The 26,162-nt window shown below is 40.5% G+C and overlaps 1 protein-coding gene across 1 annotated transcript; it reads right to left on the bottom strand.

Moving 5' to 3' along the window:
• Positions 1–638: 638 nt before the first annotated feature.
• Positions 639–25,284, bottom strand: KCTD3 (potassium channel tetramerization domain containing 3). Its single transcript, XM_041426682.1, has 18 exons — positions 24,906–25,284; positions 21,396–21,449; positions 19,966–20,011; positions 19,033–19,106; positions 18,541–18,599; positions 18,268–18,348; positions 17,553–17,687; positions 16,608–16,698; positions 14,340–14,530; positions 10,378–10,493; positions 7,145–7,232; positions 6,907–7,023; positions 5,825–5,995; positions 4,499–4,654; positions 3,413–3,509; positions 1,931–2,115; positions 1,687–1,825; positions 639–1,373 (listed from the first exon to the last, which is right to left on the bottom strand). The coding sequence occupies exons 1-18, from the start codon at positions 24,977–24,979 to the stop codon at positions 791–793; spliced, it is 2,457 nt and encodes an 818-aa protein (XP_041282616.1). The 5' UTR covers positions 24,980–25,284; the 3' UTR covers positions 639–790.
• Between the last annotated feature and the right edge of the window lie 878 nt (positions 25,285–26,162).

Here is a 26,162-nt window from a genome sequence, read left to right as displayed (position 1 = left end):
ACTTGTAATTTAGAATTATTACACCATGACAGTAAAGCTACTCCCATATTCATCTCTATCCTTTTTCCAGAGAAAGTGACAAGGAAGCCCTCAAGAGACTGCCAGTTGTGTGTATTCTGCCAAGCATATTTTTATGCATTCTCTCAGTCACAATCAGCAAAATCCATCATCTAATACCACACATTTTCAGAAAGTATAAGCAACACTCCTCTGGCTATTTATTTGGACTAAGAGGCAAAATCATATGCTATTTTGGATAACTTCCTCCTTAACCTGCACAAAACACTTCAGCTACCAGACAGCAGCATAAAGAGCAAGGATCCCATTCATTAAACAACACTACAGAGGCAGCTCTGTGAATCAGGCAAAATCCACCCAAAACAGCAGCAGCACTGTAGAGCAATGTGCAGCTGCATCTACAGGGCATCCTCAGCTCAGCAACCATGTTTACCTTTAGCACCGTCCCTTTTCCCAAAACAAAAATAATGACAACATATCACATGCCTGACCACAATTACGCAAGAATGCACAACAATATTTTGGACCAGGTACCGTACTACACTTTGGAGCATTACATAAAGCCACACATTGAAGGGTTGTCCACATCAAAGCTTTGGCAACAGCAGCTAGAAACTTTCTCATAGCCTTACAAGTTTTATTCTGAACAGAATAAAACAGAATATTTATATGAGAATAAAATCCCACTCAAGAAACAACCCACACCACGTAACATCATGCCTTCTACCAGCCAGAGGGCACCTGCACCTTGTTTTTGCCACCAGACACATTTTCACAAGCCATAGTCTTGGCAGGATGAGTCATTCTTCCGGTGTCGTGGTGAAGCAGCTGTTTTTGTAGGTGATGGAGAGGCTGCACCAGGTAATTCAGGCCCACCTTCAGCAAGGACTGGTGCCGAGGCCAGGACAGGCACTTTCTTTCTTCCCAAGAAACCAGCTCCTTCAAATCCCATTTTCTTTTTGCTTTCTGCTTTGGTTTCATTCTCTTCTTCTGGTCCTCTTCTTTTGGGATCCATAGAATTCTCTGGCAGGCGGTGAACCTCTGTACTGCAGCACCCACTTGCATCTGTCACGCCTGTGCCTCGCACTTCAAGTGCTGTTGATTGGACTGCCTTTCTCTCAGCTGCACTGCCTTCAGCTGTTGCCTTCCTGGCCTCTGTCTGGCTTGAATTCCCATTTGCAGCAGCTGCCTTTTCTGTTGGGCTTTTGCTGGATAAGTTAAAAGCCTGGAAGTCCCGGTAACTGTGAAAGCTCTCTGTCCGCCTTGCTCTTGCCAAGAGGGGGCTTTCTCTGTATGGTCGCACAGAACCATATGTGGCAGTTTCGTGGATTGTTTCATGGTGCTGCAACTGGAGGCTTTAGAAAATACAAGAGCAGATGTTAGGCTGAGAATAGCAGCCAGTTCTTCTGCAATTACCACTGCAATTACCACTACAATAGCAATACACTCATCACAGCCACCACACAAAGGCTTCCAGATCTCCGAGGATACTTCGGTCTGCACACATACAAACCAGTAGAAATCAAGGAGTACGTGTATGTAGTTTTAAACCGCTTAGGACATGAAGTCAGAGGCTCAGTTACAGCCTTCAATTCACAAAACCTGTTTGCCTAACCTGAAAAGTAAAACCTTCAGTGTCTGCAGCCAGTGCCACCCTTGGTGACTTACCTGGAATTAGATTCCCGAAGCCGGTTTGGCTGAACAACTGAGGTGGCAGGACTGATGTTGGGTGTGGCACAGCGAGATGTACTCAAGTCACACTGGTCAAGCAGCTTGAGCAGCTCTTCCTCTGTGGGCCCACCAACATCTGCACAAGAGAGAGCTCTTAGAGGCCAAGTCCATTTATTGCAATCAGGCACATCTGAGGACACAAAAAAGAATCACACCACAGTCCTGGCATAACACAGCTTACCTTTGTCTTCACTCTTATTAACCATGTCCATAGCTGTGGTCAGGTCCCACATCTGGATGCTGCCATTGGAATGTCCAGTGAAGAGGTAGCGGCGTGGCCGGGAGCCCATCCTGCTGGATCCTTCACATTCTCGCACAGTAAATGACGAGATGGTAGTGCAGTCAACTGCCTGGATCTCACAGATCCTACAGGAAGAGAAATCCCAAATGACCTGAACAATTGCACCTGGCAGAGTCTGGCCACTGAAGTCAGTACTGGTTCATTTCTGACGTCACTACTGGTTCCTTCATTTTCTGAGAAGGCACCAAACTTGCTATCAGAAAAAGACCTTTTCTCCAAATGAAATTCCTTCCCCTGCATGACTGGCAGACAAGACTCCCACCCCCAGTCCATCTGCACTCTTACTGCTTGTTTATTAGGCAGCCCTCCCATGTTCTATGTCTGTTTGCTATTTGCAATGATAAAGCTAAGGCTCTCACAACAATGACAGAAACCAGCCCCTTCATATGCTAGACATTCTAGGAAACTAACCTGCAGAAGCAGCACATTAACCACAAAAGTTATACAAGATACAAAAAATCCAAAGATGATTTATCTATAAGGTAGATGTTATCTATAAAGATAACTTTTGTCATATCACAACTGCAATTTCACTTGTCATGGAAAATATCCATTGCTTTTTTCCCCTTTATTTTAGAAGCTTATGAGGAGCGATGAGAAGAAAAGGACTCCCAAAACTAAGCTGCTCATGCTCTGAGTAGTTTGTTTTACTGGCCCTTTGTAGTGAACTTTTCACCCAAGAAGTACCAAAATAAGTGATAACGTTGAGGCATTAATGTTTTCATCCAGATTCAAAGTTATTAGGCAAGAGTTGCAAAAATGAAGCATAAAACTGAAATGCATTGTCTTTTCTGATCTCTTGTCATCTTCCTAGTCTAACAGGAAGAAAAGCAGCAGTAGATTTGACATTTTTTTACTATGTTGGCAGTAATGTAGAAAATTATAAAGTCAAGCCTAAGAAAATAATTTAATAGATGACCTAGAAAACAGTACCTCCATTTTAAAGGTTCTAATATCTTCAAGGCCAAGTGCTAAGAAAGAGAGAAACCCATTTGTGAGCAGCATAATCCCTGCCACCAACAACTTCAGCATTAGTCCTGAAATTAAATGTTAGCATGGCACTATGGTTGAGAGTCACATATTCTCATGAGAGTCACAAGAGAGGCACATAAATGTTTGTTTTGTGAGCTCCATCATGAAGTGAGTCTCTGATATCACAGTTCTCAAAAAGCCTGTTGGCTTTAAGGTTATAGTAATTGTTAAGTAATCATTCTGTTACTGGCACAGAAACAAGAGTTCATCCAGAGCTGTCAAGCATAGTAGAAGACTTATGTGCAACTGGACACACAGCATGGAGCAGGGAGACATCATCACCTGAACAGGCCTAGTCCTGCCTCTTTTCCACTTAAAACATGCATGTACCTTTTCCCAGTTGAAGACAGCCTTACAAACAGCTTATTCGTAATGGGAACAACTTTTTGGATAAACACCTGTTGGTCATCACGTTCACCAAAGGGTCCTAGAGGAAAAAAAGGAAAGATCACTTGTTTGTTTGTTTCAATCTCCTCAACTTTTTCCCCCAAACAGTTCTGAAGACCCAGACTCATATGAGTGTGACCACTGCAATTTTAAAGTATCAGGAGCAGGGAGCCAAAGATAACCAGTAGCTATCAAAAGCCATCCAATGGTTAGCAGTCTCTACACATCCAAATCAGTTTTTGCTGTGTGTTCCTGGGGGGACACATATTCTTAAGTTTGCTGTGTGTTCCTGGAGGAACTACTATAACAGCACAAACCCTACATTAGGTCTCTATAATAACAGTAAGTAATTTGTTATTTTGCAGCTCCTGCATGTCTAAAGGCTTAATCAGATTTCTTGTAACTGACCCCAGCCTGTGTTCACAGGGCATCCTATTCATCAAAGGTTCATTTGCAAGGTTCAGACCACCAAGGAAGCTAAACTACCTGTCTAACCATATTTACCAACACACATTCCTTCAGTACCTTGCTACAGCAATGTGCTAGCACCCTTTGCCTCTGCAGTTGCAAGGCTTCAGTGAACTTTGTCACCACTTGAAAGTCATTTAAGAACTTTTTCCATGCTTTGCTTAACCCCAGCTGAACAGTGAACTAGAATTTGCAGTAGACTAAATGTTTGCTATGCTCATCTGCTTAATACAGTCTCCTGTGCTTTCTCTCATTCTGTAGTTAAATCAGAATTGAAATGCTACATCAGTTTGCTCAAGGAAGAAATATAGTATCTGTGTTCCAAAGACTTTTTTGTTCCTTTTTCTGTCATTCAGAATAAGTCCTTTAAGTGTATTCATTCTCTACAGCCTAAATAATAATCCCAAGTGAATCTTACAGATCCTTGCCATCATTTTGAAGAAAGAGAAGTGTATATAAGAGCTTACACCCATTGTCTTGCATGTTAAAGGGCTGAAGGTCTGTTAAACCATTTTAAGACTAGTGAAGGTACAGGCACAGCACAAACCAGAGATATCCTACCAATGTCATTTCCAGAACAGTAACTGCCATGACTCTCTGCTTCCTCCAGGGATAAGATTTTGAATGATGCAAGAGGGGTTGAGCCTGGCTGAGTCGAAATCATACCCCGGAAGCGAGTCACAGTCCATGTCCGGACATGGTTGTTATCAGCACAAACTAGAAAGGAAAAGATGTGCATTTACAAGGGATGACAAAACATTTAGATAAACTTCTCTAATGATCATCTATATGATAGTTTTTCAAGACTGAGCGATCAACAATTTAGTCAATGTGAGGCCCCACAGCACCTCCACACAATTTTATAACAGTCTACAAATTCTTCTTGATGTCCTATTTTCTAATAGTTTTGTTTCTTCACTCAGAAATTCAAAAAACTGAGATAGGTGCAACACCAAACTAAGGTCTGGTCTAGCACCAATAGCCTAGAGCCCCTTTAATCCCCTGTGTGCAGATGCTAGGACAAGATGTCATGAGAGTAGCCTGGCAGCAGAACCCTCCTCACACAACAGCCCTATTCCATTGATTTCATAAATTAACTCAGTTTTGTACATAGAGATGTGCCCTCTCCTGGTACTGAGGGTTTAGCAGCAACTTGTAGGGAAATAGATGACCTCTATTTGCAGTTTAACAGTTGGGCTGTTTATTTGCAGTATAACGGGATACCATGTTCCTGTTCCTTTTTTTAAAATAACAGGACAGCAGCAAGATGTAAACCAGTTCTCTGCCACACCCTGGCTGCTGAATTCTAGACGAAATAGATTTTTACAGAGGAAGGAATGACTGCATCTGCTCTGCAAGTAAGACACGTTCCTAAACATAAGACTAGGACAAACAGAATAGCACAACAGACACTGGGAGACTGCGGAGAAAAGAGACAGCGCTTTGAAGTCACAGGAAGGCTTTTTCAAGGGCCCAGGAGGAGATGGTGCACATTTTGCTGCAGCTCAGAAAGCTCCTGAAAGGCTGTTAAAAGGAAACTAGTCCTGAAGGATCTGCACATAACAATAAAACTTGACAGAGATACATTTGTTTACAAGTCCTTTTATTTCTACAAATGGCAACCTTGGAATAAGACACAAATGAAAGAGTGAGTAGTTCTAGTATGTGGTCAAAAAAAACTTGGGCCTTTCAACTGCTAAAGTCGTTGAAAGAAGCTTACTTTAAGAAAGAGGATCTATGCAAGTCTAGCCCTTCCCCTGTCCCCAGATCTGTCCAACTCATTTCCATTACATGTGGGAATGATGCAAGTTATAGAGCATAGCATACAAATACTGAATTGCTCAGGAGGCGGGGAGAACCACCAATACACATCTGTGCACACATTACCTGACACGAGGTGTTTCTCTGAGAGCATGATCTTTGTGACAGGGCTTCGATGAACCGTGAAGGTCTGAAAGAGCTGAGGGCCAGACCCGACTGTCTCAGGGTGCTGTACAATCACCCTCACTGCTCCAGAGCTGGTGCCATATGCAATCTCAATCCAATTGCCACTTACACCTGAAACAAGCAAGAACACAGTTGTTCCCACAGGAGTAAAAGCTTGGCTTATTTTGGGGGCCAGGGAAGGAGACAGTAGAAAACAGTATTTCCAGCTTCCACATTAAGAAAGCTATGTTTTTTTTAAACACTGTTTACTCATTATTTTCCCATAAACAGGGAGGGTATTTTGCCACTAAAATGACCCCAGGTTTGTTCTATTGCATACTACATGCTTCAACATTGGGGAAAAAAGGCTTTTGTTAAGACATTCTCTCCTCCCTCCTGAAAGTGAAAGAAGAAATGGATAAAGTCGTATGGTCAGGTATTTTCGCACTCCTCACAGTGATATGGTCTGTATGTGCCACGTAACATTTATTTTTCTGCTTAGTTGGAAGCAAATGGGAAAGCAAAGCAAAACAGAAAGAACTACAGTTTAACAAGTCACTGTGGTATCCATATTATGTGAAAGTAACCACTTTCTCCCAGTCTGGGCTTTTTTGAGTTTTATTTTGCTTTAGTTTTTTGTTGTTGCTATTGTTTCTCTTTTTAATTTAAAAGATAACTGCACCATAATTAAAAAAGCATCATCAAGCTGCATATGGAAATGTTTCTTAGCACATTGGTTATAAAGTCAGACACAATAGCAAGGTTGTGTCTCCCCCTTACTCAGTTCAGCACAAACTATTTCAGCAAATACAATTCATAACCTGTGTGCCTCTCTGGTGCAAAAGGCTTAAAAGCAACCAAGATACATTAGGCACAAGCATTAATATAGGAATACGTGTAAGTGTATGTTCCTATTTATACAGACTACAGGTGTAAGGGAAAAGCTATGCCTAGTGTTCATCATTCATTTGAAGTCCATTTAGAAAACAGAAAAGCACATTTCTAACAAACTCTCAGTGAAGAGACAGTGGTAGAATACTGACTTGTTTTAGGTGTGAGGTAGACACTGAGAGCTGTTATAGCATCATTGGAGGGATCATGGTACAATTCTGTCACAAGAAGATCATTGTCTTTCATTCGAAGTGGGAACTTCTGCATGTCTGTGGGGAGGAGACATTTACTCTCATTAGACAGAGTTGTTCTGATGCAACTTAAGTCAACTAAAGAGTGTAACAAAAAAACTCTTTATCCTTTTTATTCCACGCTGCTCCCGTTTCTTACCTATATAGTAGATAGAACCATTGTTACAGCCCAGCAGCAGAAAAGACCCAGCAGTATCATAGCTTGTGATAGGAACAACATCCTGAACCTAGAGGAAATAGAAAGGAAAAAAAGAATTCAAATAAAGAATTTATGTTGTTACTTCCTCAGTTTTTAGAAATTTTTGGTGTATTTTGTTGATCATTTGAGTTTGGTCCTGGACTGAAGCCATTGTGCACACACTTGCATCTACAATGGCATTCTTGAAGTACTGCATATTCCTCTACCAAACTGGATCTGAAGTTCAGCAGACAAATCAGCACAACTGCTCTGGAAGATCCTTCTCTGTGTGAAGGAACAAAGCTTTGAGAGTTGCACCTAAACCATGTTTTCAAAAGTATATTTTTTCCCATATGCCAGTGAGTTTGTTTCGCCCTTTCTGTCCTCTCCCTTCTTCCATTTCTGACAAGTCCTTAAGACATTTCTGGACCAAGGAACTAGATGTTACCTCTCTATGCCTTCTTTTATCCCAAGTTTTATCCCTCTGCCAAACTACAGAAATCTCTGCCTCTAGCAGATATATAATGAGGGGTAGAAATTCTTGTTCCATTACAGTTTCTCACTAACACACAATGACACCAAGCAAACTGGAAGACAGTCCTGTCATATTTTACCTACTGATCTACAACTCAAGGTGAGGGATTACACATGCCCTTTCTTTGCCCTCTAGGGTTAATAGGAGCGCTTACTCCTCCAAGTGGGACAGGGATTTCAAGCAAAGAAAAAGTTTAGTTCCTCCTAAGTAAAGTGTCATATTTCAAACAATTATTTTTTACTGAGGAGGAAAAAGGCAAAAGCCATTTTATCCAGAGCACTCAAACATGCACAGTGTCATGGTATTTGTCCTGTACTCTACGTTTCAGTCAGTTCACTTGAATAGACCTTGAATTAATGGACATTTCAACCTAAGTTCTCATTTCTCTCTTACCAGCATCATCCTTCCAATTGCTACAAAGGCTTGAAAAATCATTTGCAAAATACTTACAATGAATCAGCTGGATAAAAGCAAAACAAACCAACCAAAGAAACTTCCCCACATCCCAAAGAGCTCAGACTCTAAACCAGTACCCTTTCCTAACTTAAGGATGGTCTGTAAACCCCTAAAAGATTTTATCTTCTTTCCTTCTTCAACAGAAAGAATTCTGTAGTGTTCCTAGATAGGAACACTAGAGGTGATTCAGCAGCTGCCATCTGCCAAGATGTGAACTTTCATTAGGAAACAGCAACCCTGTACAACAGTCACTGGTAAAACATAGCCAGTGAGAATCCTCACTTTGTCTCATAGGATTTTCTGTCACACTCTACTGTTTTACATTACCTCTTACTCTATAGCACTTTATATTCTGCTTCCTTTAAGCTCTCCTTTGCTAAGAATTTCATTACTAATGTATCTAGCACCCACACCGTCCTTCTCCTCCTTTTAGCATGCAACTGAAACATTGCCAGAGGAATAAGCACTAGGAAAACCACACCACTAGTCTGCTCAAATCTCCAAGAAGGGAAGATGCAAGAACCAATAAGATGCAGAGATCAGAATTACATCAGGGTGTAATAAATCAGAGATCACCACACACGGAAGAATAGATTTGAACAAATAAAAGTAGAACTTAGAAAGACATCAGCCTGAAAGAAGATGAAGTTGTTGCTCTGAAATGGCATCAGCACACTGTTCTACAAAAACATCGCTCACTGAAGCAAGTATGATTGCATCCTAAGTCCAGAGCTATGGGCAACTCATGGGAAAGCAGTCAGTTAAATATCAGATATTCTCATTAGGAATTTCAAGATTAACCCTGCCACTTTACATTTTTATGGGGTTCTTCAAGAAACAATGTGTTCTAAAGGGATATTAAGATCTAAAGGAAGACATTTGTGGGTTTTTTTGGTTTGTTTTTTTTTTTTATTTTTATTTTTATTAGAAAAGAGCCCAAGCTACAGAAAGCACCTTGAAATGGTATTGTTTTGGGGTTTTTGTTTTTTGGTTTGGTTTTATTAGTTTTGTGTTTTGTTAGTTTTGTGTTTCCATTGACTTTGTTTGTTTATAAAAGGAGCTATTCTCATCCTCTTGAAAAAGAAACATCCAAAATCTTTTATAGACACACTGGTATATAAGCCTCTAAAAGATTTCCTACTCTTCAATAAGAAATGCTTTCACCAAAGGACTAGTCAGTCAAACTGAAGAACTATTGACGTGATAAGGAAGATTTCTGTGGCTCCCCCAGAAACAAAGATAATGAATGGGACATCAGGTTTTATTTCTTATAACTTGCTCCTTTAGAAAATATTGTTAAACACCAGCTTGCCACATAGCATTAAGTTGTTCCTGAACAGAAGATTCTGAAAGGCATCAGTAGAACTTTAAATAATGTTTTGTTTAATTCAAGGCTATACTAACCTGCCTGTCTCTGATGCAGAAGCAAAGTTATCCCACACCTATTATCTACATTATTTGTTACCAGTACTGTCACTAAGAGTCAAATCAGAACTTAGTCAGCAAACAGTGCAGCAGCCTCAGGTCAGTTCTGCCTCTTGAGATTTGCAAGACATTTTTGGGATTTTCAGTGCATCCAGGTTTTGTGCCACAAAGGTGTATATCCAGCTGCATTACAAGCTTTGTTATTTGAATGCTCGACTGTTTCTCAGACTCATACTGACTACATGGATCTCTCTATTTAATGTGCATTCTGACAACAGGAATCAGTGTAGCCAGAAGCATCCACACACAAGACACACATCATTAAAGTATAGTTGTGTATTTCTTTTGACAAAGAGTCTCCTATTGTAAAGCAGCTTTGAAGACACCCCAGATACCAGACTGCCTTCTTGTTTTCTTTCAGATAGTCCAGAAATTGCTGTCACACATTCGCCACAACTTTATTTTCTATGATGCTAATGAACTATTTATAAAGTTAGCAATACATAAGGAAGTTTAAATATACTGGTACTTAACATTTATTACCCCAAAACACACCACATCCTTTCATTTGAGAGCCTAAAAAGCATGCTTCTTAGCAACACCAAACAAGTCAACATTCTGCTCACAGGCACAATACCCAGGTGATAAACTCTATAATACAAGTTCGGGCTGAAAAGCCTATGATGAGCACTTCCCACATGCTTTTAAATTATTTCATTCTCTTTTTACTAGAAAGGCATTCCAGCTTGTCAAAAGTGATGTGGAACATTGAACAGACCTGCCAGTGCTGAGTCACAGCGTTCCATACTCCGACTTTCCCTGTATGGCTTGTAGCCACCAGCTGGTTGCCAATGAAGAAGAGAGCATCTACAGGCACTCCAAGACTGAACACTCCTGCAAAAAAAAAGAAGAGGCTGTGAAGCTCATCTAAAATAAAGAGAAAAACACAGTAACAATAGAATCTCTCCATTATTATCACATCACATTTATTCCAGGAGCAAGTAAAGAACAGCCAAAACTGGGTTTGCAGTGTGCCAGGTGAGGCACCATGCATGCAGCAAACTGGGTTCCAGTGAAGAGCAGTGTGATGTCATCTCTGCTAATATCATCGTTGTTTGGAAAGAAGAAAAGAGGCACAAGAAGCTAAAAGAGCCCTTATGAAATATACAAAGATTTTTCTACAGCCATCAAGTTCTCAAATGGCTTTAAAATAAAAAAATATATATATTACAGCAAACAGGAACTTTTGGTGCTTTTGTGGGTTTTTATTTAGCTGTGACTATGAAGCATTATTTAAGAAGCAGTAATTTCATGGGTTTTGTAAATTTGTGCCATAGTAGTTTGCAATTACCTGTTAAAATATTACAAATTCTTGATCACTTTTTTTATAAGTCCAGTCAAGTAAAAATATTTTGAAAATGGATTTCAGGAACTAAATATGACTATAAGGCTTCAGCCTTATTCTTTGGAAAAGACTGAACAACTCAAATGTGACCATATTTGAATACATTTTAATTTCTCCTTTAGTAGAAATACTTGAACTCAGAAAAATAAGGCTGCAAAAGCCTACTTCTTTCTTCCCATTCCCAGATCTTTTATTTGGTTGCAGTCCATAAGCAGAGAGTACAGGCTAACAGGCTATTAAAACTTCAAGCTATACAGGGAAGCAGTTTCACCAATCATCACATACTATTCAAATTTGGAAGATAAAACTTACCAGCAAATAAATGCTGGCCTTCCAAGTAAAGGAAATGTGTCATCAAGAACATTTCACCTAATAAAGATCAACACAGTGCAGCGCTTGACAGGCATTGATGGCTGTGGTTGTAGTTGACCTTAACATCTGAGGTCTTCCACAAAATTGATCCTTTCTTTAGAGCTTCCAAGTCTCATCATAGATCCAACATGAATAACTGTAACTAAACTGTGAACTTGGATAACATACCACATTTTGTACTATTTATTGCCCATGTATTTAAAAGTTACAGCATACTCAAAAGGTCTGAGGTAATTTCCAAGTTTGCCAGCTATGAAGTCCAGCAGACTGGCCCTATAGTTAACTTGGTTTGTAAATAATTCTAGGCTGGTTTTCTGCCTGGTAAGTACAAAAATGCTGGGGATACATTACAACACCGAAGTGTCAAGCTTCACTCACAAATTTCCTATTGCATCCTGCTCACTCTATATATTTATACTACTTCTCACTAATATACCTTGACTGCAGCAGATAGATGTTGTCAAAACAAGAGTATCCAATAGCTGGAAAATTCCTCAGCATTGTTTAGGACAAATTCAAATGAACAGACTGTTCATTCCCACACAAGAATCAGCCCTCCATAACATCCAAGAAGGAATCTGAGGAAGTTGTTTTAATTATGGTGCTAAACCATTTTCCAGGGCAAAGTACAATCATTCAATGCAGATAAGATTCAGCAGTACAGGGCACATGAAAAAGGCAGTAATAAAAAATCCACAGAAACAAATAGAATTGATTACTCCAGAGAAGGACAAGGTTCAAGGAAATCAAGGAAGACAGCTTGAATGGTCTGGAGGAATTTGAAGTGTCAGTCCTGCTTAGGCTCAACAATCTTGAGACTTGTTCACAGGAGAGACAACACTATATGTAATGACAGGCTCTTGTCCTAAGGGTCCCTCTCAGTAAAATACTGCTTACAGCAGCAAGCCAGCAGCAGTGTCTTATATAAGTAATATCGAAAGGGAAGGAAGCGCTCTGGGAGAGCTCTATCACAGAGATGCCAGCCCACACAATTTGCTGGGGATGGTGTTGCCAGGCTCCAGCAACTATTTGGAACAAGTAGTTTCTTTCACAAGATGACAGCAATGTACTGTATCTCTAGCACAAAGCAGCACTGCAAGCATTTGTCTCTACAAGGAAACAAAACAGCTATGTTCAAGTCATAACTATTAAACACAAGCATTTTTTTTTAACCAATCAACATGACCTATTATCCAAAAGAACAGCAGTACATTTTGGTCAATGTCAGTCTGACTGGGAATTTCATCCTGTAGGCACTTTCTGTCTGCTTCCCCCCTCCTCCTGCCCCAAGTGGCAATTACTCTGTTTCACAGTGTCACTTGAATGCAGTACTTTTGCCTGATTAGCAAAAGTCCTTGCTTCAGTTTTGTTGCCATTTTCAGTCATTGTCTAAGCTTATGATACTGGCATATTTTAGAGTTTTATTTGAAATAAAAGTCTACTTATGTTTTTTTATGTCTCTGCACTCGATTTTTAAAAAATCCAAGATGCTGCTTCTTGTATCTTGTTAAAAATCCCGAAGTAACACAAGCAGCTAATTGAAACTGCAGGACCTGAGAAAATGCAGGTGGAATGTAATGGCACAATGCTTAAAGCAATGCCTGTTACAGGAGTACAGCTGTCACACCAACTCTTCCCTGTCCTTAAGATTCAGTCAATGTGAGCAGAGGAGAAGAAAAGGCTTCTCAGATCTGATAATTACTCACTGCATTTAATGAAGATAATTTCATATTCAATTCTTAGACACACGTTTTGCATTTTTTTAAATACAATGGAATCTCCTTTTCCATTTTGCTTATCATGATTGTATATAAGAACTCTAAGAGTCACCAGTAAAAGAGCAGTACACAGCTCATACAAGACCTTTGCCTTTCCCCATCTTCAAATATGACTTAGTGTTTTCACACATTCATGCAGAAAAAAAAAAAATGCAACATCCATTAACACAGCTAGAAATTGCCTGAGAAATCTGTCAAATAAGCTCTTCTTTAAAGGCTCATGGGTCAAAAATTGAATTTGGTAATTTTGACTTTAATTAATGGCTACTATAATTCTCAAGGCTTCAACTATGGAAATACATCTAATAACAAATTAGCTCAGCATTAAGTTTCGGGGAAAGTGCTCACATAAACAGACTGCTGTCATACTTTGTTAGCAATATCCACTGCCAGAAGAAACAGACATTACTGGCATAGCAGTGGTTATTCAAACACCAGGGATTAGGCTAGAGGAAGTTCCAAATACCATTCCCTTCAGTGCCTCCCAAATTTGCCCTATATTTGAACAGCAATGACTCAGACAAGCCATCAGATCAGCATCAGGGAATATTCTGGAAATGTCTTCTTGCTGTTTCTAAAGCTTACAGTTGTGTGTCCTTCAGTACCATGGTGTATAAGCAGTAATTCCTGTATGCTTAAAAGAATAGTGTGGGCTTTTTTCCTACCCTGACACCCAAGTTATAATCTCAAGAAATTTTCATCTTCCAGACTTCATTTATGAACCGTATTTGACAGAGAACTGAAGTATTTTCATCATCTCTATGTAGAAATGTGGCTTTAATAACACAAAGCAAAGAGCAGAATCACTTTGTGTCTCTAAGTTTCCTCCTCCAAAGCTTAGTTCTTGTGTGTTACGGCCCAGATCCAAATGCAAGTGTAGGGAAAACTCAACTCTTAATTTGAATTTTTACACAAAAACCTCAACCTGAACAGTAAGTATTGGTTACTATCTCTTCAGTAAACACAGTGCTCTTTTATTCTCCATCTCTTTGATTTTAAGACAGGATTCCTAGTGCAGAACTGAAGGAAGTGTAACAGGCTGCTGTACTATAGCTTGTTTTGTCAATCTGTGAAAGTGAATACTGAGCACCAGAAATCACACATACCTCAGAACAAGGTCTCAGACTTCCTTCTAGTTAAACACACACACACAGAAGAAAAAACAAAACAGGTAATGATAGTTACCTATTTCACTGCCACTACCACCATCTTGAATGCTCCACAAGATAATGCTACTCTCTGAGGCAACTGCAACCATCTTGTCCTTGTCTCCATGAGGTCCTCCAACCACCTTGGCATTGAGAGCCACCCGCTCAATGGTCCAGTCCAGATAGGGACTGGTGAACACCTGCTGCCACCCAGATGACTCTTTGATTCTGGAAGGGCAAAGGGGAGAACAGGGAGCAGATGTCAGAGACTCAGAACAGATAGCCCAGTCTAATCCGGAACCAGTGTGGATGATTCAGTCTTACAGTCGAAGCCACAAACTTCACATTCTGGTTAAGAACTACAGTCTACAAGAGCTGCATTTTTTCCCATTTTGAAGTCTGATATTGCACATTATTTCAGTGCTTTGCACCTGCTGGGCGTTTTCTTAATGTAAGCACATCTGATATGAAAGTTATAATATGAAGCCAAAAGCCTGGGCTAACAAACACTAGATAATGAGGTTCAGTGTAAGACTTCAGAAGAAAACTCTGTTAATCTCCTTATATATCATGCGAGAAACCCAATCACACTTTATCATAAAACTCTATTCTCCCGACACATTTTCTATTTATGGTGTACTGTAAGCAGATAATATTGAATTTACTATAAGCTTTATTTTTAGAGAATGACTTCCCTGTGCATTTTGAAGACATACATGGTGTAGGCACAATTTATCTTACTTAAATTCAGGCAATAATTTAGATACTTTGCATGGAGCTAAAGCAGACTAGATCTCTGCAGTCAAGTTATAGAAAATTAAAAGCAAAAAGATGTGTACTTTTTAGCACTGTTGCCATTATTTCACTTCAGTGTTGCATCCTGCCTGGAGCTGAAGTACCCACCCATGCAACATGCAGAAGTTGTAGCGAACAGACTTAAGAGCACAGTTGCAGTAGCAAGACTTTGAAAGCAACCAAGACATTCTCACAAACCTTATGATCAAATTTTAAAAGACTTTTGTCATACTTCTAAATTTAAAAAAATATTATCTTTAAGATGCCCTGTACTTTGCTCTAGAAGAAGGGAGGAGGGAAAATTCCACCATTGTATTCCTAGAGCTCCTTCAAGTTTTGGAAGAAAAAAAGAATACAAGACTGCTACCTTGAGTCTCTCTGAAGAAAAGCAGCACTTTAAACTGGCATGTCGACCTGCACCCTCTCTCACCAGCCATTCAAGTCTGGCATGGCTCATCAAAAGCATCACTAATGCCATAATTTCAATGGCAAAAAGTCTTGTTAAGTATTTTAACAAACAGGAAAGAGGCAGAATCTTTCGAAAGTGAGCTAGCAACCAAAGAAAAGTCAGAGATAAAATCCTAAAAGGGGACAATTAGCACAAATCCAATTGCCAATCATTGCCTCTTTCTCTGTCAGACAAAAACATTAAACAAAGCAAGGGAATCCACATTTAATATAAATTAAAGCAAAAAAAAAATGCAGTGGTGAATGTAAGTTAGATGTGATTAGTTACAAAGTTTAAGCAACTGAGTTAGTATTCTAGAGAGTGAATAAGGCAGCAAATTTATGGCTTTAGCTTGGCAGTAAGCAGAAAGAAGCTGTTCCCATTACATTCTTCTCCCCTCTTTTTCTGAACCACAATATGACAGCCATGTTAGATTGGTCTGAGCAACACCTCTTATTAAAACATTACTTTCCATCCAAAAGACAGCCACCAAATTAAATCAAGACTATGAGATGTGAACTAAAAACAGCTTCTGCAATGTGGAGGTGTTGCTTATATCCACCTGATCTTAAAAAATAGTCAGTTTGTTTCCAAGACATTGAAGACATTTTTCAGCCATCCAAGTGAAGTAGCAAGTGTTTAATTAATCTGGTCAGCTAAAAATACCTGAAGACAAGGTAGCAAAATGTAGCAAAAATTAATTAACTGTTTCAGCTTCCTTGACAGTTTAACATCATAGACTGTTTCCAAACTCACAGCAGGAAAACTTTTTAAATTAATTTTCCATTGAAAAGTCTACTCTAAAACAGGCCTTTGAAGCAGTTCTATTGGAGTCAATTTGCAACTTTTCCAACAGTATCAATAAGTGACATCAAACCAAAATTTGAGTTCCGATCAAGCTTTGTTTTTTCACCAAAAAAAAGCAGCAACTCATATTCATAGGATAAGACTGAATGCATTTATCTACTGCTATTTCAGAGTAAGCATTTTGCTTTGCTCTTAGCCAATAATAATGATTTTTTTTTTAGCTTCCTATAAACCAACAAGCAACTTTATTCCTACCTGTAGCAAACAGCAAAATGGGCATAGGCAGCTACTATCCAGTTGTGGTGGCCAGCTACTATTAGGACTTTGCGTGGGTCCACAGGAAATCCTAAAAACAACAAAGCTGAAGTTAGGCAAGTGACAAGTATTAGATGAGCAGAGACATCTATAACAGGATAGAGCTCTCTGCTAGGATGTGCAACAGAAACTTTGATAATTAAGTTTTCAAGAATCATTTTCAGTAAGATTGTAGTTTGTAGTATTGCTCCTCACAGCCTTGGTATGCTACAGAACTAATGCTTTAAGAATGCACCTTTTACCTCCTTTTATCCAGGACTGCCTGCTTCCAAACCTCTAGCAGCTCACTAAGAATCAGCAATTCATATCCTTCTTTTATATTATATATAGATTTGCCTTTAACATAGTACAGATTTTCCTAACACTGCTGTGATTTACAGGATTATGACAGAAATACAACACTTCTAACAGCATCATTTTGCTTGCAAAGTCAAAGGCTGGAAAATGACACAATTCAGGTCTATCTCACAATTTTTCTGTGCAGACTACCTTTACTCTAAAAACTTGACTCTTTCAGAGCAAGTGAGGCACCAAGAACAAGAAAGAGGTGGAAGAGCAGGAATTAGGCCCTGAAAAAAGACCAAAGAGACAGTGGCCTCTCTGGTTTTTATTATGGTTTTAGTACAGTATAAGGCATTTGTCTAAGGGGTCATGCTAAGACTGCATGAAGAACTTTTATTTGCCTTTCTCTCAAGCCTCACACCTGGACTGTGAAGCAGTGAGCCTTCAGTACTGTATAGGGAGTAGTCTTTAACTAAGTATTCAGCAATTTTAACCAAGCAAACACAGAATAGCAGATTTAAAACAGATACAGCCACACAGTTCTTATTCCCAGAGACAAGCATCTTCGCAATTTGCTTTGGTTTTACAACTGACACTGCTCACCTAGTCTGACTGTACCTTCCCCCGTACCAGCAAGTGTAGGCTGGACACCACCTCCATGCATCTCACTCTCATTCTGACCCGTTCTGATGTCAGTCGGTGGCCCAGTAGTATTATTTATCTTACGGCTGGGAATGCCTATTAAAAAAAAAAAGTTTTGTGTCCCTCCTTAAACTTCAGCAATATAACAGATATTAGTTCACTTTAGAAATACAGGATTAGCACTTCTGCATTTTGATGAAAATCTAATTTATCTGCTAAAAGAAACAGGCAATACTGTAACACTGAAACAGGAAATGCTTTTGCTCTCTAGGTTGACATTCACCATCTAAGGAATTATCTTCAGAAAACTTGTCAATATTTGGCAAGATATCCTTTAGACTTCAGGTTAATACATGAAATGTGTTCATTTCTACAGAGAATTAAAAAAGTCTAACAGGTACTTGCGTTGGTAAAGGAAAGCTCATTAGTGGTGATTTGTCACTAGGCAATAGGACAGAAAGGAGAAAGCACCTCATGCTGATGACATTAAACTGAAAGGCTCCTGAAGAACCTCAGCTCTTGTCTACAACCAAACACAGCCTGCTTAGTACTAACATGCCACACCCCCTGCCCAGTATTCTAAACATGCTGTTTATTACAGCACAGAGATCAAAGTCATAGGTTTAAATGACAAGTGACAGCAGCATGCAACATCAGACCATGAATGCAAGAATACCTGGAGGAGGTAGGTAGCCATGAAAAAGGACACTGCCACATGATGAGCGTTCCAGTTCTTCACATAGTAGCAATCTTCTCACTAAGGAGGAAACCCAGATATGACTGCAGCTTTCACTTCCTTGAAAACATTACATTATCTCAAATATCCTTCCATTTTTAAAAACTTTGACTTTGAAAATCTTCAGGGTCACAACTGCCCAGGATTTGTCAGTAGACCATTACTACAATAATAATTATAAGATGAGCTCACATTAAGAAAAAAAATAGTTACCTAAAGGAGTGATTCCATAGAATTCAGCTTCATGCCTGAGGACATTAATACTCACTCCCCTACAGAAACAGGAAAAAAACCCAAAAACCGACAAGAACAAAGTGAGTCAATACTTTGAATATAAATGCTTGCATACAGCTGGACATTACAAACCTAAATATCAAGCTGTATAACATTTTATAAAATTACCACAAAATGCATTCAACATGTTGATGTTTGAGATTTTAAAGTGATCTGAATTTGACTCAATTTTCATTAAAATAAAGATACAGAAACAATAAAGAAATACACTACAAGAAGTGGTCTACATTACAAGAATCTACTAACAAAACAGAATGTCACCATTTCTGTTTCCACCATGACATACATATACTCTAGGCCTGGCCCAACATCTATGAGGGAGCTGAGCCACACACCAGGCACCCAACTAGATGAGTAAGATGAAATATTCATCACTCACACACACAATTTGGATTGAAATGAACTTCTTACCGTAAGTCTAACTCCTTTGTGCGAAGAAAATTTAAAATGGGTGCAAATGCTGCTGGATCTCGATCAATAAATATCTGCAAAGAAAAATTTCTGTCCTTGAGTACTGTTATGGAGCAACCATCAACTAAAGTGCTATTTTATGCTGAATGTGGGAAAGAGGAGTCGAAGATGAGGAAGAGAGCAGACAAACAAAACTCAAAGTTTTTGAGCCTCTTTTTGTTCTCATTATTCTACTGTCCACTAAATTAAACATTCCTATACGACATATATACAAACACTGTTGCAAATAGATGGAACTTAATAAATCTGTTCTTTAGGTTCTAGTCTCCGCAAAGGACAGTGGATGCTTTCAATTTCTAGCATGTGTTCAACATGCAGTAACTGTAATAAGATCTCAAGACAGGTTTTGACTTTTTAAAATTCAATTACCATCAAAACTACGTCTACACTTTTAGCAAAGTACTTGTGTGCCTTACTATGCTCAACAAGATTACTGTAACTAGTTTCCCGCTTAAGAATATCATACCCACAGACTGAAATTGCCATGGCTACATGTTTTTGCCCAGAAAAAAAGTGCTACATTTCTATGTTAGATTACTCAACTACACATGCAATGCCTATCTAATGAAAATTACACCTTGCTGCAATACAGCAATTAGCATTTGCTCTGCTTAAGAAAAGTATAGAGTTGCTGTTTCTGCATTACCTGTATAATTCATAATTAGCATAGAAGTATGAACATTGTTCAGTTTCACTTGGCTTGAAACAAGGATGAGAAGCAAGAAAGCCAGAGGTGCCACTCATTTTCAATGAAAGTTTAGCCTGACTCAGGCAGTGTAATTCCATTAGCACCCACAGTAAAAATGCTTTAGGAGAGAACCTAACCAAAAGCATAACATTGAATTTAGGAGTTACAGCACGTTCATTACTCACAGCACCAGTTTCATCCTTTAGTGTTGAAATTCTTCCGCTCAGCAAACTGAAAAACAGGAAATCTTCATTAGGTGTCCCCCAGAAACGTACTGACATAAACAAACACAGGGTAGGAACACTCTGGGTCAGCTAGCTCTCCTCGGTTACTTTTTGGTAACACAATTTACCAGAGCAAACAAAACAGCCAGAATGCTGGAGGAGTGAAATATGTCTCTTGGACAAAGGAGAAGTGTATGCACACCTAAGGAAAGTCTCAGAGATGCATCATAAGGACCTTCAGATTTCCAAAGAAAATAGACAAAAGGCCTAGCCTGAAAGGATGAGAAAGTTTTCCCAGGCACTTAGAGGGCTGTGTAGTTTGTTAAAATCTAGTTTAATTGGTAAAAGCTGCTGAAGCAAAAATGATGAGTAAACAACCCAATCTGTAAGGACTTACTGGACAAAAGTGGCATGAGTGCATTTTTACACAATTCTACTTCCAAGTTCTTCTCCCATCAGATCACAGTACTTTTTCTCCAGACCCATATAAAACACAATGCCAAAATCTCATTTTACAGGTAAGGTGGACACCAACATCAACAGCTTTCATTTGATTCTGGATGACAATTATCTGAGATTTTCCAGCACTGGATAACTTTCAGAACAACCTCCTTAGCATATTTTATGTTGAGAGACTGGAGAGTAGCATGAGACTTCCTCCTTGTGCCTTTCCTTGCATGCCTCAAAGAAGGTGACATTTCCCTGGCATTTCATTTATCTGAATATTTCAGTAAAATAGGAACAGGAAATGCTGCATATGTCAGCTGCTAGGCTTTTATTGGGAAAGACATCTAGAATATAAAAATTAAATGTAAGGAAATAAAATTGCCAGCATTTAGGTCTTCCTCTGTGGTTTTAGGATTAGCTGGGGTGACAGAGGTACAGCAGCTGCAGAACAAAATACAAACCTGCAGAACTAGTAATGGCACTGATGTAAATAGAGCATGTTCAATAATTCAACATCTTCTGTATCACAAGTTAAAACCCTCAAAACTTTGAGGTAACTCAGAGTAGAGCAATAACTCAAAAAAACCCAAACCAAACAAAACCAAAATGTTAAAGGCACTGCTAATGCATATGGCCAGTAAGATCACAAGTGGTAACAGAGTCACAGCCAGTGGCATGTCCCTTTCCTGCAGAACTGGATGTTATGTCCACAATATTCCATCCAAAAAGTGACAGCTCCTCAGCACATATAAGCTGCCATGACTACATTCAAGGAAAAAGATGCCTCTTGGGTAACAACCTACTTCAAATGAATCTGTCCCATTGATTGAGATGGGGGGAAAAGCACTAATACTATTTACAACATAAATTAAGAGCCAAAAATGTAATTTTTTTTAATGACTGTTCACTTGTGTTTGTCAAATGTGACGATATATTACAAATACCTGGAAAAAAATGAGTCTGGAATCCACATCAGTGTTTGTCTTGATGTGCTGAACCTATGAAAACAAAGTTACAAATTCAGAATCAACTGTAAAATTGGAAAGAAGACTGCTTTATCTAAAACTCCTTGATTTGTCCTACAAAGCTAATATCAAACAGGTTTGGGAAGTTTGAGATGTTTCAAATACCTGCAACAAGTCAGAAGTTGCAGATTCTTTGCACAGATTGTCCTTAAGCATGAAGCAGAACTGTTTGGAGACCACAAAAGTAACATTCTTTGTATGTTTGCAACACACTGTCCCAAACATCCTGTATTTCCTGGTTCTCACACTTCAACATTAATGCTTGCAAAAAAACAGCCACAAAACCCAAACACTGCTCCACACACAAAACCCTAACAATGAAATATATTTTTATCATTAGTATGCTGTATTTGTCAATAACTGCCTGCTACTCTGCTGCTCTTACTTAGGACTGAAAGGGTGCTACATTATGCGCTGCAAAAGACTACAGTGAGCTTCAAGTAAATATTTTATAGGAACATGAATTATTTGCCATTTTGGTATTTGGGCCCCTCTTGGGGAGGAGGGAGGGGCAATAACAATAACAATTAAAAGAAAAACATTATTTACTCTGAATCATACTGTGAAATAATACAAATTATAATATTACTTATAATGCCAGACAATACTTTACATAATAAAAAACTATGGATTATTTTATAGTACTTCTGGTTTTGATTTAACATGAAGGAAGACAACTGAACTGGCAGCTTGGACAATGAGCTCATGCTCTGCATCACGCTCTGGCTGTACATATCCTCTTACCAGTGCCATGACTAAGAAAACTCTGGTGACCTCTTCATTAAGGGAAAACAAAAAGGATATGCAAAAGTAAAATTACAACTTTCCATCTAGTACGGGATTACAAAGTGGAAAATATTTTAAAATAAAAATACTTAGTCATAATTTATATCATTTTCATTGCTAGTATTTTCCAGGTTTGAAGTGGGGGGGGAAGTAAACAAATCCCATTACTTTATGCCCTCTATGAGGCAGAAACACAGAGGCTATGTGGAACTATATAAAACATGGATTGTGTATCTGCTCACTGCAAACATAACAATGGCAAATGTGTTCTTAACAGAAAACCTACAGTGTCAGTGTTCTAAGCACAAGCATGCACAAAGCCTCTTCTGGCAAAAAAACCAAAAAAACCAAAAAAACCAAACAACTCTTCTCTAATATACTTCTAAGTAGTTTTGCTCAGCTTTTCTTATCAGTAATACAGGTCACTACCTCTGTCTCAGAGTAAGGGATGATTCATTTAACTATATTATAGCATGTGAAAACAATTAATTACATTAATTTTATCTGGAATTAATCCAGACACTGTTTGTTACTATAGAGATTGATGCAGCATCACCATCAACCTCTTTCAATTTTATCAGTGTGTTCAGACAGCCCCAGGATTTCCTGTCTGTAATTTAGCACTATGGTACCAGTTTAGTAAGCAATACCTCATACTAACATATACTTTAGAACTTTTAATACATAGGCATTAATCTATGTAAACAACCAGACAGAGTCCTCCTTTTCAGGATGCAGAAAGAAGCTTAGCCTGCAACATTTACATGCATCAGAGTATCTGCAGCTCCATGAAGTGGTCAGACAGGCCTCATATAAGGAAAACTAGGCAAACCCAGTGCAATATCCTCAAAAGACCCTTAAAGATATACCAGCTTAAAGTTATTTGAAAAAAATATAGGCAACTGGAAACAGACGTGACAAGTAAAAGCTATAAAACAACCATTTACGAAGTCTATTTTCTTTGCAGAGTTACATTGTAACCAGAGGGAGATACAGAGTCAAAAGAATTCACCCAATTTGATACAGTAATTTCTGTGAACATTAACTTGCGAGAGACTTTTGTCCACAGTAAAGGAATTCACTGAAGTTGTGACCAGGAAGTGACGGAGCCATCACACACAACAGAGAAGTCCTGACTGTCCCAGGGAGCAGTGGGGCCCTCGTGTCTGAGCATGGAAAAGCTGGGGTCTCACTACTACGTGCTCCAAATTTGTGTCAGAAATAGAGGGGAGTGCTCATTTCCTCTTCTCATACAATTCTACGAATAACACTAAGAGTTTCAGGTTTCTAGTGAGAGTAATGAGAACTACTGAAGAGGAGCAAATGTGTATAGTACCCTGCTCTCACCCACTTACTGTGCACATCATCCACTCCACTACCAGCTAAACCTGCCTTTGCAAACTGAAAAACATGGCTCAGGTGTAGCTTTTAAACGACATGGGCACTACAAGGGAAGCTGAGTTTGCAAAAGACCAAAACTTCTCAGACAGAAGTACTACAGTACAGAGTCTATCCATTATAGGGGAAATATCCATGCAGACATTTCCTACTGCTTACATCCAAATGTTGACTAATTTGCCTCATTCTTCCCACCTCTCCGTGTAGGCAAGCCCTCTGAGGGTGTGTGTTTCTTCCCTGATTAGTGCCCTTTGCATAATTCTCTCTTCTCTGCAGAGGCATTTAATTAGGAAAGCAGCTTTAAGATTCCACAGGTAATAAAATCCTAGAAGTTAAACCGGCCTGTAATTTCAGATACAGACTTCACTGAAGAACCTTATGCAGCATAACATGAAATCTGGTCCAAACCTACATCAAAGTTATCCTGAAAGCATCATTACAGGTGAGTTTCGCCTGTGCAAGTTACAAGCAGTTTCTCAGGGTTGAACCAAGTTCTTAATATCTTACTAAAGCAAAGGAATTCTGCATCCATTTCTACGGCATTCCGGTTTAAGAAAGGCTGCAGCACACAATTTAGTTCTCAGATCAAGTCCATGCTCTGAGTAATGCAAGAAAATTCTTAAAATAGCAGTGGTAGTTCTTACTACTTATAGCTGTCTCCACGTTGTGCATGTTACTTGGGAAAACACATTACTTGAGCTTCCACTAGCTACAATAATCTGAATGATTTCATGCCTGAGCATTTTGACAGGAATGTTTGCACTGTTTATCACGCAGATTCTGACCACAGCTGTCCCACGATTCTCTGCCTTAGCCTGCCAAAACCTCTACGTCTGCCAGCTTCCACACTTGCAACGTACATTTGAAAACAATGCAGCTCTTTATTCTCGTTGATACCAGCGGTATCGTATCAGCGAATTTAGTATCTTACTCTCTGAAGCTGCTACACAGACTGTTCACTAGAAGCCTACGGATGTGACGGCAAAGCTTCTGTCCCTGAAGAAGCAGGATTCCCGTAGTCTCTAAGGTGTATGTAGAGCAAGCTGCCCTGGCATCGCGGGCAGACACCAAGCGGAGCCGCCAATCCGCCCCGTGTCCGCCCCCGGGTACCGCCGTCCCGGCGGCAGCACCAGCGCGCAGAGCGCGGCGGGGCAGACCCTGCCGGGCCGGAACCTCCGCCACGGCCACTGGGCGCTGCCCCTCGCTCGCCTCCCGCCACCGCCGGCCCCAGGCCCGCCCGCTCACCTGGTGCCGCCTACGTTGAGCTGGATGATCTCCCCGCTCCCGGCGCCGGTGAAGCCGCCGCCGTTCCCCGCCATCTTCCCCGCCGCCTGCTCCAGCCGGCGCCCGCCGCCGCCTCCCGCCGGGACCTCGCGGTCGAGGGAAGCAGCGGCGGAGCCGGGCGAAGGCGGCGGGGAAGGAGGCGGTGGGGGATCGCCCGGCGGCGGCCGGGGCAGGGTCGGCGGCCGGCCGGGCTGCGGCCCCACGGGCTCCCGGCGCTCAGGCCCGGCCAGAGGCGGAACAGGCCATGGCAGCACCGGCAGGAGGAGCGGGGCCGCGCGGGCCGAAAGGCCGCGGAGCGGTGTCAGAACGCGGCCGGTGCAGGAGGCGGAGCCGGCCCGGCTGCGGCAGGAGGAGCCGGCGGCGCTCCGCGGGCGGAGACGCGCCCGGAAGGGGCCGGCGGGAGGCCGCCCTCCCCAGGAGCGGCGTCACGCCCGGGGCGCGGGAGCCGCGGCACCGGGGTTGTTGTCTTGTGCGGTTTTAAAGGAACGGGGAGCCGCCAGCGACCCCCGCCTAAAATAAAGAGAAGGGCAACGGAGCTGGTGGAGGATCTGGGAGCGCAAGTCCTGTGAGGAACAGCTGAGGGAGCGGGGTGGGGATTAGCCTGGAAAAAAGGAGGCTCAGGGGTGGCTTTGTGGCTGTCCAAGTCCCTGAAAGGAGGGCGTAGCCAGGTGGGGATCGGTCTCTTTCAGCGACGAGTGACAGGATAAGAGGCCTCAGCCTCAGGCTGCAGCAGGGGAGGTTGAGATTGGACCTTAGGATTAATTCCGTCACAGAAAGGGTGATCAGACTTTGGAATGGACTGTTCAGGGAGGTGGGGGAATCACCATCCCCAATTTAAGGAAAGACTGGATGTAGCACTTGATGCCATGCTTTAGTTGACAGGGTGGTGCTCAGTCATAAGCTGGACTTAAGAGGTCTTTTCCAACCTAATTCTGTGAAAGCCATGACTAGAATGAGGTCTTACACAGTCCTGCATCCTCCCACCCACAGGCACCCCAGACTTAGGAGCTCAGGCCCCCGGTAATGTCAATTCCGTATGAGAGAGGCATGGAAAAAGAAAGTTCCTTGAAAACTCGAGACTGCAGTGGACAGCGCTGTGGAATTTAAAGCTTGGGCTGCATCCCTTAATCATTAATCAAATTCACCAATTAAAAGACAAGAATATTAGACATGACATATCCAAGCCTACAATGCAGGCTTTTCAGGAAAAAAATCTAT

Source organism: Onychostruthus taczanowskii, unplaced genomic scaffold (genome assembly GCF_017590055.1).
Source record: "Onychostruthus taczanowskii isolate IOZ18803 unplaced genomic scaffold, ASM1759005v1 scaffold93, whole genome shotgun sequence".
Classification (NCBI taxonomy): Eukaryota; Metazoa; Chordata; class Aves; order Passeriformes; family Passeridae; genus Onychostruthus; species Onychostruthus taczanowskii.
The sequence above is the reverse complement of the archived record's forward strand: the minus strand, read 5'-3'. Positions and strand labels throughout refer to the sequence as shown.

Bases quoted from the DNA above. Each gene is read 5' to 3' on its own strand.
- KCTD3 (XM_041426682.1), bottom strand. From the start codon at position 24,979: ATGGCGGGGAACGGCGGCGGCTTCACCGGCGCCGGGAGCGGGGAGATC. The intron at 4,655-5,824 runs GTAATGTGTGCA...TTTCCTTTCTAG, and splicing joins AGAGAAACACCTCGTGTCAG to TTTGTGCTGATAACAACCAT. The intron at 2,116-3,412 runs GTACATGCATGT...CTCTTCCTGTAG, and splicing joins CTGTCTTCAACTGGGAAAAG to GATCTGTGAGATCCAGGCAG.